We start from the raw sequence: 16,509 nt of genomic DNA, 5'->3' as shown, positions 1-16,509 counted from the left end.
ACTTTGCTTCCATTCAGTGCATATCCTGAAACTTCCATGCCGAAATCCTGTAACTTCTTATACCACAAATGTTCTGCACATGAATAAATAACTTAGAATCACAGAATTATAGAGTTGGAAGGAATCCTGAGGATCATCTAGTCCAGCCCCCTGTAATGCAGCTACCCTGTACAGGGATGAAACCAGCAATCTTGGCATTATCAGCACCGTATTCTAACCAACTGAGCTTTTTCCTCAGCTTAAAATTATAGTGATCCCCCCAGGGCTGTCTTAAGCATATGCGACGCCGGGGTGCAAAGATCCGCCTGGTGCCCCCCCCCTGCAGGTTGCCCAGTCCCAGGCGCACAGGAGGGTGGAGCTGGCTGGCCGGCTACTTCCAGCATCTCACTGGCTCCTAACTAGCTCGGTTGCCCCCGAACTCGCAGCAGAAGAGCCCACCGTGGCACTCCGACCGACAGGCGGGCTCTTCCCCGGACTCAGCTCTCAGCCCCGGACTCTCAGCCTGGAGCCCCTGAGAGCCCAGAGCCTCAGTGTCAATGAGCTGATAGTCACAATAGGATTTTCATCTGACTTTTGTTAAGGAGGATTAAAGAGAAAGCTTTGGGCTCAGTGAAGCAGCATTTGTTTATTTTATTTGCTTAGCAAGAATTATATACCACTTCATGGAATATTAAAAAACCCCAACACAAATTCCTAAGCAGCTTACAGACAATGATATAAAATATTCCTTAAAAACAGCAGTAAAAATGGATTTCGAAAAGCAGTAGGCCTGGTAAAATTGTCAAAACATATATGGTGTTATAATTAATAATTGCAACAGTTTGGAAATGATCTGTCTGGCTTTCTGAGAGACTGTTCAAATCAGCACAAATCATTGCAAATTGATTTGAGGCAACCTGACCTGCTCTATAGTGATTTGTAATTTGCTTCAACCGGATCCAGACAGGGCACAAACCAGCCCAAGTTGGCCAAATCAGGTTTTTGGCTGAATCTGGTGCATTGCCCCAGTGGTGTGTGTGTGTGTGTGTGTGTGTGTGTGTACATGCAAGCGTGCATGTAGTGGAATTGTGCAGGCAAATGAAATACAGATTGTGTACTTGAAACAAAGACTTACAAACTTAAATGTGTGTGAAATCATGAAGAGTGACCATCCACAAAGTAATATTGATACCAACCCCCAAATCCTGGCATTGATCAGCTAATTAATGCCTATAGTGGGAGATTTCGATACATATATAACTACACCCATGATCTCGATTCAGGCCATTGAGCTAATGGCCACCCGCCCCACCCAATGCATATCATATATACAAGTCAACATAACTGTTCATGCACCTCATAGACTCTAGTCTGCAAAGGTTTATGCTATCATGGTTAGAGAATAGAGAACCAAGAAAAGAGAGAATATAGAGAACATAGAGAATATGACCACTTTGAGATCTTCAGATGAAGCACGGTATATAAACAAATAAATGAATGAACAAACTAAAATACAGAGAACAGGGATAGACATATACTAATATCAAATTTAGGTGTGGAGCTATGATGGCTTAATACATTTCCTAATACAGGTGGAGAGCAGTATTTTTTCTGCTTTTTCCTTGAATTTCCAGGGGAAAGGGCTCAGGAAAACACTCTGCCTTCCCCTAATACTGTGGTGGCTGGCTACCTTCCAAAAAGGCTTAGTCGGAAATGTGCGCTCGAGATCCCAGATCCCACTGCCTTGCTTTCCCCTCATTAACTGTATGTGACTGAAGCTCATTTTCCCCTCCTTCAGCATCCTGGTCAGCACACACAAAACCAGACAGGAGAAAATAAATAAATACCACCCCCCTCTTAGAAGAAACCTCAGTGCTATTTCAAGTCTTTGACAGTTCAAGCATCTCCAATTTAAGGATAGGACTTTGTAAGCAGCGGTAGCTGGTGCTCACTGGAACTGTTAGGACAGAAGGCAGGGAGGCCAAGCGTAAGTTGACTCAGAGCCAATGATTGGCTGAGGCAGAGCCAACTATTTCTAGTTTTGTCCCCATCCTCATCCCTGCTGTGATCTACAAGGGCAACACTGAGACTAAGGAGGAGGAAGCTTCCAGGAAGGGTCAGTGCCTGTGGGCTGGTTGTAAGTGAGCAAGTGGGGGCTGGGCTGACAGCAGAATGAGGTTGGCCTCCACTGTTGATAAGTCTTCTCCCTGAGAACCTGTCATGGCTATGCTGGGGCTGCTGGTAGCCATGCTGAATCCCAAACTGGAGTTTGTGATGCTCAAGTCAGTTGCTAGAGTTGGGGAACAGAACCATTGCTCTGTGCACCTGGCAAGAGCACAAGGCCAGGCTCCCATAATCCTCCTGGAATTTATACCGATCCCGGCCAATCCACAGGCCAACATTTGCCCAACAACCTCCACATGGCATGCTTGATTTCCTTGTTCCTCAGTGTGTAGATCATGGGGTTCAGCAAGGGAAAGACTGTGCTGTGGAAAATAGCAACCAGCTTGTCCAGAGGCGAGTCCTGGAATGGGCGGCAGTACATGAAGATGGCAGGGCCAAACATGACAACCACGATGATGATGTGGGTGATGCAGGTGGATGAAGCTTTGCTCTTCCCTTCGGTGGAGCCCATCCTCACCTTGAAGAGCAGGACCACGTAGGAGATGATGAGGAGGGTGAAACTGATGAGAGCTGAAAGGCCGCTGTTGATGAACATAAAGAACTCCAAATCATAGGTGTTGGTGCAAGCCAATTTGACAATCTGGGTGATGTCGCAGAAGAAATTGTCCAGCTTGTTGGGGCCACAGAAGGGGAGGGGGATGATGAGAGCCACCTGGATGATGGAATGAACGAACCCTAAGCACCAGAACACCACTACCATGGCCCCACAGATCGGAATGGTCACCAGGCTGGCATAATGCAAAGGGTGGCAAATGGCCACGTAGCGGTCGATGGCCATGCCGAGGAGGAGGAAGACCTCGGTTCCCCCCAGCCAGTGGAGAAAGAAGAGCTGGGCCATGCAGCCCCTGTAGGAGATTGTGTTGCTGTTGTAGAAGAAGTCAGAGAGCATCTTTGGAGGGGTGACGGAACAATAGCAGATATCCAAGAATGCCAGGTTGGCCAAGAAGAAATACATGGGGTAGCTCAGCCGTGGGTCGCTCTGGATAGTCACAATGATAAGGATATTTCCGGGCAGGATCAGAGAGTAGAATAGAAGGAAGAGGAAGAAGAGGAAGAGCTGGGCCTCTCGTGCCTGTGAGAGTCCCAGCAGCACAAACTCTGTCACCATGGACTGGTTCCCATGTTCCATATTGCGGCTTCCACCTGCTGCAACCAAGAGTTGGGATGGGAGGAATACAAGGAGTAAATATGAGCAACATCAGAGTGAATCTCACCATTTTTAAAAGGCACTCATTATCAATTTTCTTGGTTTTTTAAAAAACAAAAAACAGGGGAAAGGTCAGTGGCACTCCAGTACATTTCCAAGCACAATTTGAAGTGCTTGTGGTGACCTTTAGAGCCCTAAATGGTCTCGGTCCTGTATACCTGAAGGAGCCTCTCCACCCCCATTGTTCAGCCCGGACACTGAGGTCCACTTCCAAGGGCTTTTTGGTGGTTCCCTCACTGAGAGAAGTGAAGTTACAGGGAACCAGGCAGAGGGCCTTCTTGGCAGTGACACCCTCCCTATGGAATGCCCTTCCAACAGATGTCAAGGAGATAAAGGACTACACAACTTTCTAAAGACATCGGAAGGCAGACCTGTATAGGAAAGTTTTTAATGTTTGAGGCTTTGCTGTGTATTTATTACGTTGGAAGCTGCCAGAGTGGCAGCTTAGCTTTTTCGAAACACTATGACTTTCGGCCAACCATTTCTCTGGGTGGTGGTTCAGAATGGCCAGTTGATGATCTCTGTGGGAAATATACCAAAATGCATTATATCGAGGGAAATTCCTTCAAAAATGTGTATATTTTTTCAAAACTACATGCAAAAAATGTGTTTATGAAGAGAAATTTCCACTGAAAACTGACAAATTTCCATGAGGATTTTTTGATTTTTAAAAAATGTGCAAATTGCTGTGGAAATAGGGAGAACAGAATTTGTAATTGGAAAAATGAGAAACCAAAATTAACAGATTCCTCCATATCTAGGGATGAAATACTAAACAGTTTGGAGAAGAGGGGGGAAATGTATAGTGTGTGAGGTTTCTTTTTTCTTTAGCAGTGTTGAAGAAACAGGGATAAGGACAGAGAAAGGGAGTGTGGATTAGGAGTTTAGGTAAAGGTAAAGGGACCCCTGACCGTTAGGTCCAGTCACGGATGACTCTGGGGTTGCAGCGCTCATCTCGCGTTATTAGCCGAGGGAGCTGACATACAGCTTCCAGATCATGTGACCAGCATGACAAAGCCGCTTCTGGCGAACCGGAGCAGCGCACAGAAATGCCATTTATCTTCCTGCTGGAGCGGTACCTATTTATCTACTTGCACTTTGACGTGCTTTCGAACTGCTAGGTTGGCAGGAGCTGGAACCAAGCAACGGGAGCTCACCCCGTCGCAGGGATTTGAACCGCCAACCTTCTGATCAGCAAGCCCTAGGCTCTGTGGTTTAACCCACAGTGCTACCTGCGTCCCAGAGTTTAGGTATAACTTGCAAATTTAGTGATGGGCTTTCCTAGCCGCTCTCTGAATTCCTGATGCAGGCTTGCTGTCTGTTTGGTTCTGTGCCCTTGTATGCATTGTGTTCTGTTTGTATCTTTGTATGTAAAACTAATATGAGAAGGTTACTATATGAGTAGACAGTATTTTAAGGGATGGATTCAAGTGCATACTGGAAGTTTAGGTCTGTGCAGTTGAAATGGAATAAAGGGCTCTGCTGCCCTTGCACAACAAATCCATTTCAAACAACAGACTTTTTGCAATTTGGAAAGTGACATGGAAATGCATGAAAGGGGGGGGGGATGAACAAATAATTAAGGGAAGACACCCCACAAGCAAATCAGCTCTGTAAAAACCATTCAGGGTGAATGTTCAATAAACTGATTTTCAGCCAAGGAAGTCTCTTTTTTTTGGCAATTGATTCCTTATTTATTTTATACATTTCTCAGACTTTGAATATACATCATGCATTTTCCAAAACCAAACCAAACCAAACAAAATAACAAGACCCCCTCTTTTCTCAGGACTTCCCAGACCACTCCCCATGGCATTCTAATCAAACTTTATTTTGCTGCATATCTTTTCCTTCCATCCTGTTTTATCCTATAAATAGCCTCTATTGTTTGGTCACTGCTGCTCTTACTGTTATTCCTACTCGTAAGTTAATTTAAATATTATAGCTCTTTGAATATTCTCCCAAGTATTTCCACTCATCCTTTATCCGAGTTTCGTCTTTATATCTTATTTTCACTGTCATGTATGCTAGCTCTGCGTATTCTATCAATTTATTTTGCCATTGTTCTTTGGTCGGGATGTCAAGCAAATCTTTTGATAGAGATGCACTAAAATTCCTCAGCTGTCAGCCTTTAAGGAAGCAAGGAGACTATCATAGCATTAATTTACACTAAACCATTAAAGCAGTTCTGTGTGCTATTCATTTCTTGAATAGATCATATTCTTTCTGCCTTGCCTTCTTCTTCCATATTTAAGATGTGCCCACCTTTTACACCATTGCTGCAGGAAACCAGGATCTTCATAGCAAACATGATACTTACTAGAGTTGACTAGAGGAGTACTTCCTCCCTCCCTTCCAATTGTTATTGCTTAGTTCCATTCTGCACACTCCAAACAAATGGCATTCCCAAAATGTCAGTATTATGACAAACACAAAACAGAACTTTAAGTTTGGATAACTAAAGTTGATTTTAGGGCTCTGTCGTCCTAGCGCAACAAATCCACTTTTTAAAAAAGAATTGGACTGTTTGCAGTTTGGAAAGTGGCGTGGAAATGCATTCAAAAGTGTGGGGTGAACTATTGGAAAATAATATATATAAGATTAGAATAATATTGGAGAAAACTGGATATTGAAACCTGCTTAACCTAAATCATATATCCCAGTTTTACAGCGACCCTTTAAAGTATGCTTCATGCAGAGTATATGCAGTCAGAAGTTGACCTGGCTAAGAAAACATCACCAAGAGCGTAGGGAATTATCTCCCTTATATGAAACCCCTTACTAGCTGCACACTTGTAAAAGTATGCAGATGAAAATATAAACGGTAGGTTTTTTTTAAACTGAAATACAAACTGACTCTAAAGAGACTTTAAACTAAAGATAAATGCTTTCTCTCTTAGCAACATTACAACCTTCAACCCATTCCAAACCTCCCACAAATTCCCACATAACTCCCATTAAACTACCCAAGAATTAACAGTAAACTAGCTTTATAACTAAGCAACTCTCATACCAAGATTCAACTAAGGAATCTCTTAAAATGAGAACAACTGAGAGAGCGATCTACTAAGAGATGAATCAAACTGAAAGATCTAACTAAGAGATACAGAAGGCTTTCTGGCAGAGCCTTATATACAAGAAGCAGAGCCCATGCCTGTGAGCAATTAACAGAAACACCGGCACCTGTTTCTCTTAAAAAGACAGTATTTACATTAGACCGGCTCTAAAGTAACTTGACTACTAAAGAAAAATCCAACATGAACAAATGATTAACATGAAGATGCCCCACAAGAAAATTAAGACAAATGCAGTTTGATTGCTCGTGGTTATATAAGTGGCCCACAACAAATCAGAACGAATGCTCAATCTAACTTCTGCATAAGCTTTGTGCAAGCAAATCAAGATGAATGCACAATCTGGAGGAGCCCAAGTACTCAAAAGACTGGAGCAAACACTTACAGTTGGGAACAGGTTTGATGTAGGTTTGGTGTTCTGGAATAATGGGTGTTGTTCACAGACAAAGGGATTTCTGAGATTAAAAATATCACCAAAGTCAAGAAATAGCTCAGATACGTACCTGGTTCCCATTGATAAAGGGAGAATGGGAGGCATTAGGAAAAGGAGAAGGGAACTGGAGAATGAAGGTTTCTTGAAAGCAACGTAGCACCCACATTCTTCGGCGGGATAGGGAGGATACCCCCCCCCTGCCTCGTTCTCAGTCTGTATCACTGCTCACATATTTATCTTCTCTGAGCCCAGGAGGTATGTTGCTCACTGAAGGAAGAACAGGACTTGTTCTCATGATGGCCCTGGAGGTGAGCCCAGCTCCATACCTTGGGGACCTTGTTAAAAACTAGAAATCAGCTTGAGAAATTGCACCTGTTCCTACTATGCCCTTCTTTTATCCCAAGGGAGGGGAAAACTGAGCAGGGAAACAAATGAGGCCAAGGGCAGCGCTGGGCAGTGCAGGTGGTTCCCCTGCACAGGGTACTGAGCCAAGAGGGTGCATTACAACAACAACAACAACAACAACAACAACAACAACAACAATTTCTGCTTTTGTCAGCCTATTGAGAAGTTCCACAAAAAAGCAACTGTACCAAAAGGGAATGATCGTGAAAATAAGAAATATTTAGAGAGGGTGCCAAATTTTGTCATTGCTCAAGGCACCATCATATCAAAGTCCATCCCTGCCAAATTTACCAGCGTGACATTGCTCTAAGTTAGGAAACTCTTGGCTTAGGCTGTGAGTGAGCTGACTTCTGTCTTGTATGGTCTGCTGTTCTTTCATTTGCTTAGGAGCTGACAATAACAGGCGGTTGGCTTTCTGTGGCTGATGGCATGTTCAGTCCTCATCAGGTTGTTTTGGGGTGGGGTTATCCCCCCCCTTAAAGAACAGAAAAAGTAAGTGCCTGCAGAATCAGGCCAAGGCTTCCTGCTATCACAGTTGCCAACCAGATTCCTGTGGTTATTTCACAGGACCTGGGTGCAATAGCTTTCTGCCAGCTTGCTATTTCCATTAACTGGTCAGAGGCAAGCTTCCTCCAACTGTGGAGGCAGAACATACTTATCAGGGTTAGTAGTCACTGATAGCCTTAACCTCCATGAATTTGTCTAATCCTTTTTTAAAGTCATCCAGGTTGTGGGAGTGAATTTGACTGGCTAAGCAGCTTCTCCCCTTAAGGAGAGCATGGGTTGCGGAAGGGTTAACAAGACATTCTCTGGTTTGTTGGGCGGGTCAGTCTGGATGGCCACTGGGGTATTGTTGCTGGGGTGAAGGTTATGTTGCAATTATTTGATTGACAGCCACAGCCTATATATACTGAGCAAGCAGCTTACGGTTTCACTTTTGGTGCTTGCAATGGATCTCCCTCTCTCCCTCCCTATATTTAGGGGTTTTGTTTGTGCATGACGTTGCTGTGCCTGTCATGGGGTCGTCCGTTTTGATGCGGGGGCCTAGTAGGAATTTTGCCACTTGGCTGATTGGCTGGTGCCTTGTGGTTTTTGCCTACTACATAGAAAAAATGTCACAACTTGTAAGGTTGCGGTTAGGCATTGGTTCAAATTGGATGGTGGAGGGGTACGGATTTGGCTGGGCCTGTGTCTCAAAATTGCTTCTGCCTTTAGGGGTATTCCGTTAAAGGAATCCTGGGGCTCCACGTTTGTCCATACCCCCGCTAGGGGCTAGGACTGCGCATGAACCTCAGGGAGCATTTGGGGGAGAGGTCAAGGGCTTAGTGGCCCTGCCCCGGCCTCTCTCAGAGGGTGTTTACCTATCCTGGCTTCCCCAGTACGCTAGGGAAGTCAGATCTGTCCCTTAAACTTAAATTCTGTGTGAAGTGCGAGTTATTGGTGGGAAGTCTTGGTACCTCGGCACGCAATCCAAAAATCACCGTAGTGATTTTATCCAAGGCGTCATGCTCACAAGCTTAGCACAAATGTCACAACACTGATCCATCTTACAAGGCAGTTGCAGGAACAACTGAGATAATGTGTGTGAGCTGTATGTGAAGGAATGTCCAAAAAAATGTCCAAAAATAAATGAGACTAAGTGGCCACCAGGAGGCATTGATGCTTCGTAAATGGCCAGATTGGAATGCACAGAAACCGGTTGGAAGGCTTTGAATATGTTGCTGTTCTTTCAAGATTTCGCTTCCATTTAGGTGCCGGGTATTAAACGCAGATGTGTAACTCTCCAGATTTATCCTCATCAACTCCAGGAAGCATGACCAATGGTCAGAGATGATGGGAGTTGTGGTTTAGCAATATTTGGAGGGTCACAGGTTCCTTGCTCTTGCCTGAAGGGGAGCAATTCTTAAAGGGCATTTCCTCGTGAGTAGTGAGTGGAGAATATTATGACAAAGGAGAAAATGAGAGAGGGTATATTATGGAAGGGTGCTGACATTTGTTACATTAAAACTGCTTTAAAAATAAATAAAAACCTAATGGATCAATCAAAACATTCTGGCCTTTTGTTTTGTTACACCCCTCCTATTTTTTTTTTGGGGGGTAAACTATAAAATAAAAATATTTCAAAAGAGAGAGATTGTGCTGCCACACATTCCTTATTTCATTTTAAGAATCTACAGTAGGATAAATGTTCCCTGTCTTCACAAACAATAGGCCAAGTAGAATTTTCTTTTAAAAATCCACTCCTACAGACACAAAATAAAATACTGGCGAATTTCCCCTTGGGAATGCTGTCAAAGTGCATGTTCACCCATGGAAAGAGAGTTTGTGTACAGCTAGGGCTGTCTGCTAAAAAGACTGTGGGCTTTCTGTTGTGACAGCATGTTATATCTTTTAGGACAGGGTCCCCAAACTAAGGCCCGGGGCCCGGATGCGGCCCAATCGCCTTCTAAATCCGGCCCGCGGACGGTCCGGGAATCAGCATGTTTTTACATGAGTGGAATGTGTCCTTTTATTTAAAATGCATCTCTGGGTTATTTGTGGGGCATATGAATTCGTTCATCCCCCCCCTAAATATACTCCGCCCCCCCAAGGTCTGAGGGACAGTGGACCGGCCCCTTGCTGAAAAAGTTTGCTGACCCCTGTTCTAGGAGTAAAGCAACAGCACTTGCAATAAGTAACCTGAACCACCGAAATGCCTAAGGAATAAAACAATGGTTCATATAAAATTTCAAACCACCTTGGGTGTTTGGGCAGAAAGGTGGTGTTTAAATGCAATGCAATGCAGTCAAGGAATAATATATGTATCAAAACTGCCTATTTCAAAACAGTTGATGTGGTTGGCAGACTGAAAGACTGAGACGGCCGTAATATAATAAACTGACTCCTTTTTGTCCTGAAGGCCATTTTCATCATTTGCCAACTGACCAAGGGCTATGGTCACTTCAACTCTCTCCCTATCCACAGCCAAGCAGCTTTCCTGCTGATGGCCAAACTGATCAGCAAGGAGGGGGGGGGGGTCATTCGCATCACCATTAGGACGCAGGGCTGTTCAGAGAAGTTGATGGACGTAAAGGCTAATTTTATAAGTCCATATGTATTTTTCACCTCCATGGCACAATTGCGAAAATGGGAAGCACAGTACCGGGCACAAGTGGAAAGGGAAGGCAACTGAATTTGTAGCATTGTAGAGCCCATTAGGATTCATTTATTTGTATTTAGTCATCAGACCACCACAAAGCGAAAATTTATCAGTAATAATAATAACAATTTTATTATTTATACTCCACCCACTCTGGGTGGCTTCTGATACATATAAAAGCATAATAAAACATCAAACATTAGAAAAAATATCCAGAAACATTACCAGATTTACAGTTTCTGATTTGATCCCGGAATGTCCTGCTTTTCCTTAAGGTAAAGGTAAAGGGACCCCTGACCATTAGGTCCAGTCGTGCCCGACTCTGGGGTTGCGGCACTCATCTCGCGTTATTGGCCGAGGGAGCCGGCGTACAGCATCCAGGTCATGTGGCCAGCATGACAAAGCCGCTTCTGGCGAACCAGAGCAGCACACGGAAACGCCGTTTACCTTCCCTTCAGAGCAGTACCTATTTATCTACTTGCATTTTGACGTGCTTTCGAACTGCTAGGTTGGCAGGAGCTGGGACCGAGCAACGGGAGCTCACCCCGTTGCGGGGATTCGAACCGCCGACCTGATCGGCAAGCCCTAGGCTCTGTGGTTTACAGTGCCACCCGCGTCCCTTAGGACGTCCTTATTTTCATCAGGGAAATGTTGGAGGGTATGGAGTTATGCAACCCCCATACCAAGGAGATAACTAACTATACAACCTTTAGAAGACACCTGAAGTATAGGGAAGTTTTTAAACGTTTTATTTCTTTTTTATATATGTTGGAAGCTGCCCAGAGTGGCTGGGGCAACCCAGTGAGATGGGTGCGGTATAAATAATAAACATAATAAACATAATAAGCATAATAATAATAATAATAATAATAAAATTGAATAGGACATCCCTATTTTTATTGGATAAATGTTGGAGGGTATGCCATCTAACCCAGCAAACTGCTTCTCAGGGGCCAGCCAGATGTCTAGGGGAAATTTGCGAGCAGAGCATGAGCCCAACAGCCCTCTCTCACTCTTGTTACCCAGCAGCTGGTAGGGACACACCGCCTCTGATGCTGGTGGACATGCAGCCATCATGAAGAGCAGCCATCCTCTATGAATCTTTCTAATCCTTTAAAGTTGGGGGCCATCAGTTGTGGTAGTAAGTTTGATTGTCCATCAGTGTGCCGTGTAAAGAATTGCTTCCTTTTCAGCTCCATTGGATGAGCCCAGGTTCTGGAATTAGGAGAGAAGGAGGAAAACTTATCCCTATCCACTTTACCCACACCTTGTATAAATGCAAGGGGAACAGTAAATAAAATAAAAGGGGGCCTCTGCAAGCTGCCTAACGGCAGGCCCGGCCATGAGTGGAAACCTGCCCAGAAAGCCTTGACAAAAGACTTCCAATGGCAGCCTTCATCTCTTTGTTCTTCAAAGCATAGATAGCTGGGTTCAGCAAGGGGGTGATGGAAGTGTAGAAGACAGAGAGCACTTTATCAATCATGAACCGGGTGTACGGACGCAAGTAAATAAACATAATAGGTCCAAAGTACATGGCGACCACAATGAGGTGAGAGGTACATGTGGAGGCAGCCTTGGTGGTTCTTTCTGAGGAGGCCCGGGAGCAGACAGTGTAGAGAATGAATCCATATGAGAGAAGCAGGCCAATGAAACACACCAGTGACAAAATGCCACTGTTGGTGACCATCATGACCTCCAGGGGGTAGGTGTCAGTGCAGGCCAACTTGATGACCAAGGGGAGGTCACAATAGAAGCTGTCCACCTGATTGGGTCCACAAAAAGGCACATTAATGATGAAAGCCAGTTGCACAGTCGCATGGAGGAACCCACCAGCCCATGAGGCAAGGAGAAGTGCCATGCAATGGCGTCGGCTCATGAGTGAGGCATAGCGGAGAGGATGGCAGATGGCCACATACCGGTCATAGGCCATAACAATCAGCAGGAACATCTCAATGCCTCCAAAGAAGTGGAGGCAGAAGATTTGTGTCATGCAGCCATGGAAGGAGATGACATGGTGCTGGGCAAGGTAATCAAAGAGAGATCTTGGAGTGGCAAAGGAGCACAGGCAGAGGTCCAGGAAAGCCAAATGACCCAGCAGAAAGAACATGGGTGAGTCTGAAAGACGGTGATCCCTGAAAATTGCAAAGATGATGAGAGTGTTGCTGAAGAGAGTACCAATGTAGAGGAGGAGGAAGAAGACAAATAAGATGAGCTGTAATTCCCAGGTTTGAGAGAGGCCCAGTAGAACAAACTCAGTCATCATGGTCTGGTTTGACCACACCATTCCCTCCTTGTGTATCACTGTGAAAATTGGGGAGAAAGGAGAGAGTAATGAGATACTTGCTTCACAGTTTTAGGTGTGCCATTCTTCTCAGCTGAGTGCTGAGACTCCAGCCTGAGTGGTTCATACATTATCGCAGGACTTATAGTGATTCAGACTGTTCCTTGATCTAACTTAGTATCGTCTGCACCAGGGATGGAGAATATGTGGCTCTTCAGGTCTTTTGGAATTCCAACTTCCTTTCTCTTTTACCACTGACAATGCTGGCTGTGCATGATGGGTATTGGAGTCCTACAAATATCTGAAGGGACATAGGTTGCCTGTCTTTGATTTATTTATATGTTTACTGCCTTACATTGAGTCATAGTTGGAGCAATGAATAAATCATACATGCCACAAAAAAGAAAGACTGACTATCCAAGGTGCAAAATAAAAAAATTCACTCAGTAGCACCTTAAAGACCAACTAAGTTTTTATTTTGGTATGAGCTTTTGTGTGCATGCACACTTCGTCAGAAAATAAAAACTTAGTTGGTCTTTAAGGTGCTACTGAAGGAATTTTTTTATTTTGCTTCAACTCAGACCAACACGGCTACCTACCTGTATCCAAGGTGCAGTTCACTCAAGTCCATCAGTTTTGTGTCAAAGAAACCATCAGATTTAGGCATTGGGCAAGTGAGAAATTGCTTAGAAATGGACACCATATTGACAGACTCCCTCACGTTTTGAATAAAAGCAGGTAATTAAAAATGTTAACATCACTTCATAAACAAAAAAAGATCAGGGGCAAACAGGGCATAACTTTAAGCTAATTGTATATTAGAATAGAGAATTGATTGGTATAAAAATTGTGCAGGTTGCTTATAGATTCCAAGAGAGACTGGACATTAACCTACCCATGGAAAGAATGAGAAGGCACTCCGGACCATGTCTTGTAAGATTATTAGCGTAAAAAAGAAGAAGTACTGTACCCCTTCCCCTACCTTCATTACTGAACTGGATCCACTCCTATTGTACTGTTTAAAGACTGGCCTTAAAACTGCATGCCCAACTGAGGTTTAACTTTTGCTTCCTCCTCCTTTTTCACATCTATCATTGACCTTGGTTCCCCGCCCCGTTCTAATAAGGTATATTTTGATAAATGTGGGTTGGTGAGTTTGAACCCAGATCTTTTTCCTTCTCACCGTTGTTTGAACCCTGCTCCCCTTGTTCCCTGCACATAAAGGGTTGTTGGAAGTGAAAGTAGAGTTGCCACAGTTATCTATTCTTGGTGACACTCTGATGGATTTAATTTTTGCAGACCTTAATAGAAGAGAAGAGAAGAGAAGAGAAGAGAAGAAAATGTTGCTCTGTGGAGTGTCTTGGTATCTCAGCTACCCATCTCTCCCCTCTATTCCCCCCCTCCCAGTTTTCCACCTTCCCACTGCCACCACACAATCCCAGAAAAAGGCTGTTAGAACTCTTGTGACCACTGGGCATATTCAGTCCTCACTGGGCTGTTTTGAGGTGTCTATTTTGTTCCCCCTCTTTAAGAAGACCAGCGAACCCTCATGGATCAGGCCAATGGCTCATCCAATCCAGTGTACTACTCTCACAGTGCCCAAACAGATGCTTTTAGGAAACCCACAAACCAGACCTGCGCAGAAAAGCACTCTCTCCCCTCCTGCATTTTCCAGCAGCTGAAAGAGTACTCAGCTAGTTGGTCATAAGTTGCATTCCCAGGGCAGTTTATTTCATTTCTGTGACTTTTCTCTAATTGTTAATTTCCACATTATATTTGAGCTTTCACAGGACACAAAAGATACCTCCAGAACGATAGCTGAATGCAGCAAAACTTTGGTGCTAATTTCTGTGCTGTTTGCTGCCAGAAAAAAAACCTTTGCAAATATTATGGAAACGAGGGCTAAACATCTGCTACACCCTTCTATAGTTCTGGGTGTGGTTTTTTTTTACATTGTATAATGTACATGGCCTGCAAGAAGATCAAACCTATCCATTCTTAAGGAAATCAGCCCTGAGTGCTCACTGGAAGGACAGATCGTGAAGCTGAGGCTCCAATACTTTGGCCACCTCATGAGAAGAGAAGAATCCTTGGAAAAGACCTTGATGTTGGGAAAGATGGAGGGCACAAGGAGAAAGGGGACGACAGAGGACGAGATGGTTGGACAGTGTTCTCGAAGCTACGAACATGAGTTTGACCAAACTGCGGGAGGCAGTGGAAGAAAGGAGTGCCTGGTGTGCTATGGTCCATGGAGTCACGAAGAGTCGGACACGACTAAACGACTAAACAACAACAAATGTAATGTGAAAATTAACAGTCAGGGAAACACTGGGAAAATGGAATGAACTGCCATGTGTATACCTGCCAGTGTCTGACCTGGAAAGGTAGTTCTGAGTTCTCATATTCTCCCTTAGAAAGGAACACCACTTCCCTAACCTCAGTATTCCAACAGTATGCTGGGGCGAATCCATTCCAGATCAGGCTGTGGTAATCTGAGTGTTCTGTCTTCTGACAGTGGTCAAACAGATGCCTATGAAAAACCCATAAATAGAACTTGAAAGCAGCAACAGGCATCTTCCACTGTTGTTCTCCAGCATTGAGATGCATGTCACCTTCGATACTGGAGGTACTATCTATAGCCTCCAGTGCTCTGGATGGAGAATTGCATCCCAACAATGATGAGCAGTCTCTATGCTACTCCTATGCCCATAAACAATCTAGCCACCAATAGGCATGTGGAGCTCCGGAGATAGAGAGGGAGAGAGAGCAGATCAGCAGATAGAAACTGCTGGACAGCTCCTTGGAGGAGTCTGCAATATGTCAACTTCCGCAGAGTTTCGCACCTGCCTTTTTGGAAAAATCTAATACTGTACACCCGCAACTATTTTTTCACCCACCTGCAAATCCCAGCAGATATTTCTTGAGGTTTTCAGCAGCAATTTCTTCTACTCAGGATCAGCATCAGTTTGGAGCTGATTGATCGGGTTCCATCTGCTGCCTGTTAGTGCTGTGATGAGACATCTCTGGTGATAATCTATCTGCTTCAAAGGTTGAACAGCAAGTCAAGAGTAAATGGAGTGTGTGTGTGTAATTAATTGCTCATTCTTTTTGAAAGGGGGCTGCATTCGTTGGTGCCTTATCTGCTCTTTCTGCTCTTGGGGAGCTAGAGAAAAAAGCAATTATTTGTCACTAAGGGACATGCTACACAGCAGACCACAAGGGCGCACTGTGTGTTCGTTTGACTTCTAGTTTGGTTTCCTGGGTAGATGGCAAGGGATCAAAAAAAGACGGTAAGAAACAAGGGTTTGATTCCCCCACAAGTTTTCCAAATGTGTGATCTCACCACCTCCAGGAATTGAATAATATCCAACTGTACCAATCAGGAAAGAAGGAAGGACGTGTTATTAAGTGGACGACAAGATTAGCAAGGTAATTTGTGGCTATATTATTTCCCAAGTGCTCAGGCAGTCCACCACCAATATTACATGTGCCTTTAGGAACATGTGTGCATACATGATTCAGCCATGAACCCCAGAACAGACACGTGTGAGAGGTGGGTATGTTGTGGGAGTCAAACACACGATGCCTTGAATGTGTGCCTAAACAATTCCAAACCAAGAAATTCACAACACAGAGAATTTCAAAAGCAAACTTTTATTACACCGTGGTCTTGGAAAAAAGAGATCTCAGTTGTTACAATCTAATCAGCACAATGCAGTACAGTCACAAGTTTCTTTTAATCCTAGTATCCTAATACATTCACACTCCTAAATCTAAAGAAATACGAGCCATTTAAAAGGACAAAAC

The 16,509-nt window shown here is 44.1% G+C and overlaps 2 protein-coding genes across 2 annotated transcripts; both read right to left on the bottom strand.

Annotated features, from left to right (window-relative positions):
- Window positions 1–2,347: 2,347 nt before the first annotated feature.
- Window positions 2,348–3,292, bottom strand: LOC118095607 (olfactory receptor 4N5-like). Its single transcript, XM_035136853.2, has one exon. It carries the CDS (start codon window positions 3,290–3,292, stop codon window positions 2,348–2,350), a length of 945 nt encoding a protein of 314 aa, XP_034992744.1.
- Window positions 3,293–11,745: 8,453 nt separating this feature from the next.
- LOC118095608 (olfactory receptor 4K14-like) lies at window positions 11,746–12,705 on the bottom strand. The gene has a single exon (XM_035136854.2). The coding sequence runs from the start codon at window positions 12,703–12,705 to the stop codon at window positions 11,746–11,748; it is 960 nt and encodes a 319-aa protein (XP_034992745.2).
- Window positions 12,706–16,509: the final 3,804 nt, after the last annotated feature.

This window comes from Zootoca vivipara, chromosome 13 (assembly GCF_963506605.1).
Source record: "Zootoca vivipara chromosome 13, rZooViv1.1, whole genome shotgun sequence".
Taxonomy (NCBI): domain Eukaryota; kingdom Metazoa; phylum Chordata; class Lepidosauria; order Squamata; family Lacertidae; genus Zootoca; species Zootoca vivipara.
This window is presented reverse-complemented; position numbering and strand designations above follow the sequence as displayed.

What these genes read in the sequence shown, in the direction of transcription:
- LOC118095607 (XM_035136853.2), bottom strand. Translation starts at nt 3,292, where the DNA reads ATGGAACATGGGAACCAGTCCATGGTGACAGAGTTTGTGCTGCTGGGA.
- LOC118095608 (XM_035136854.2), bottom strand. Translation starts at nt 12,705, where the DNA reads ATGGTGTGGTCAAACCAGACCATGATGACTGAGTTTGTTCTACTGGGC.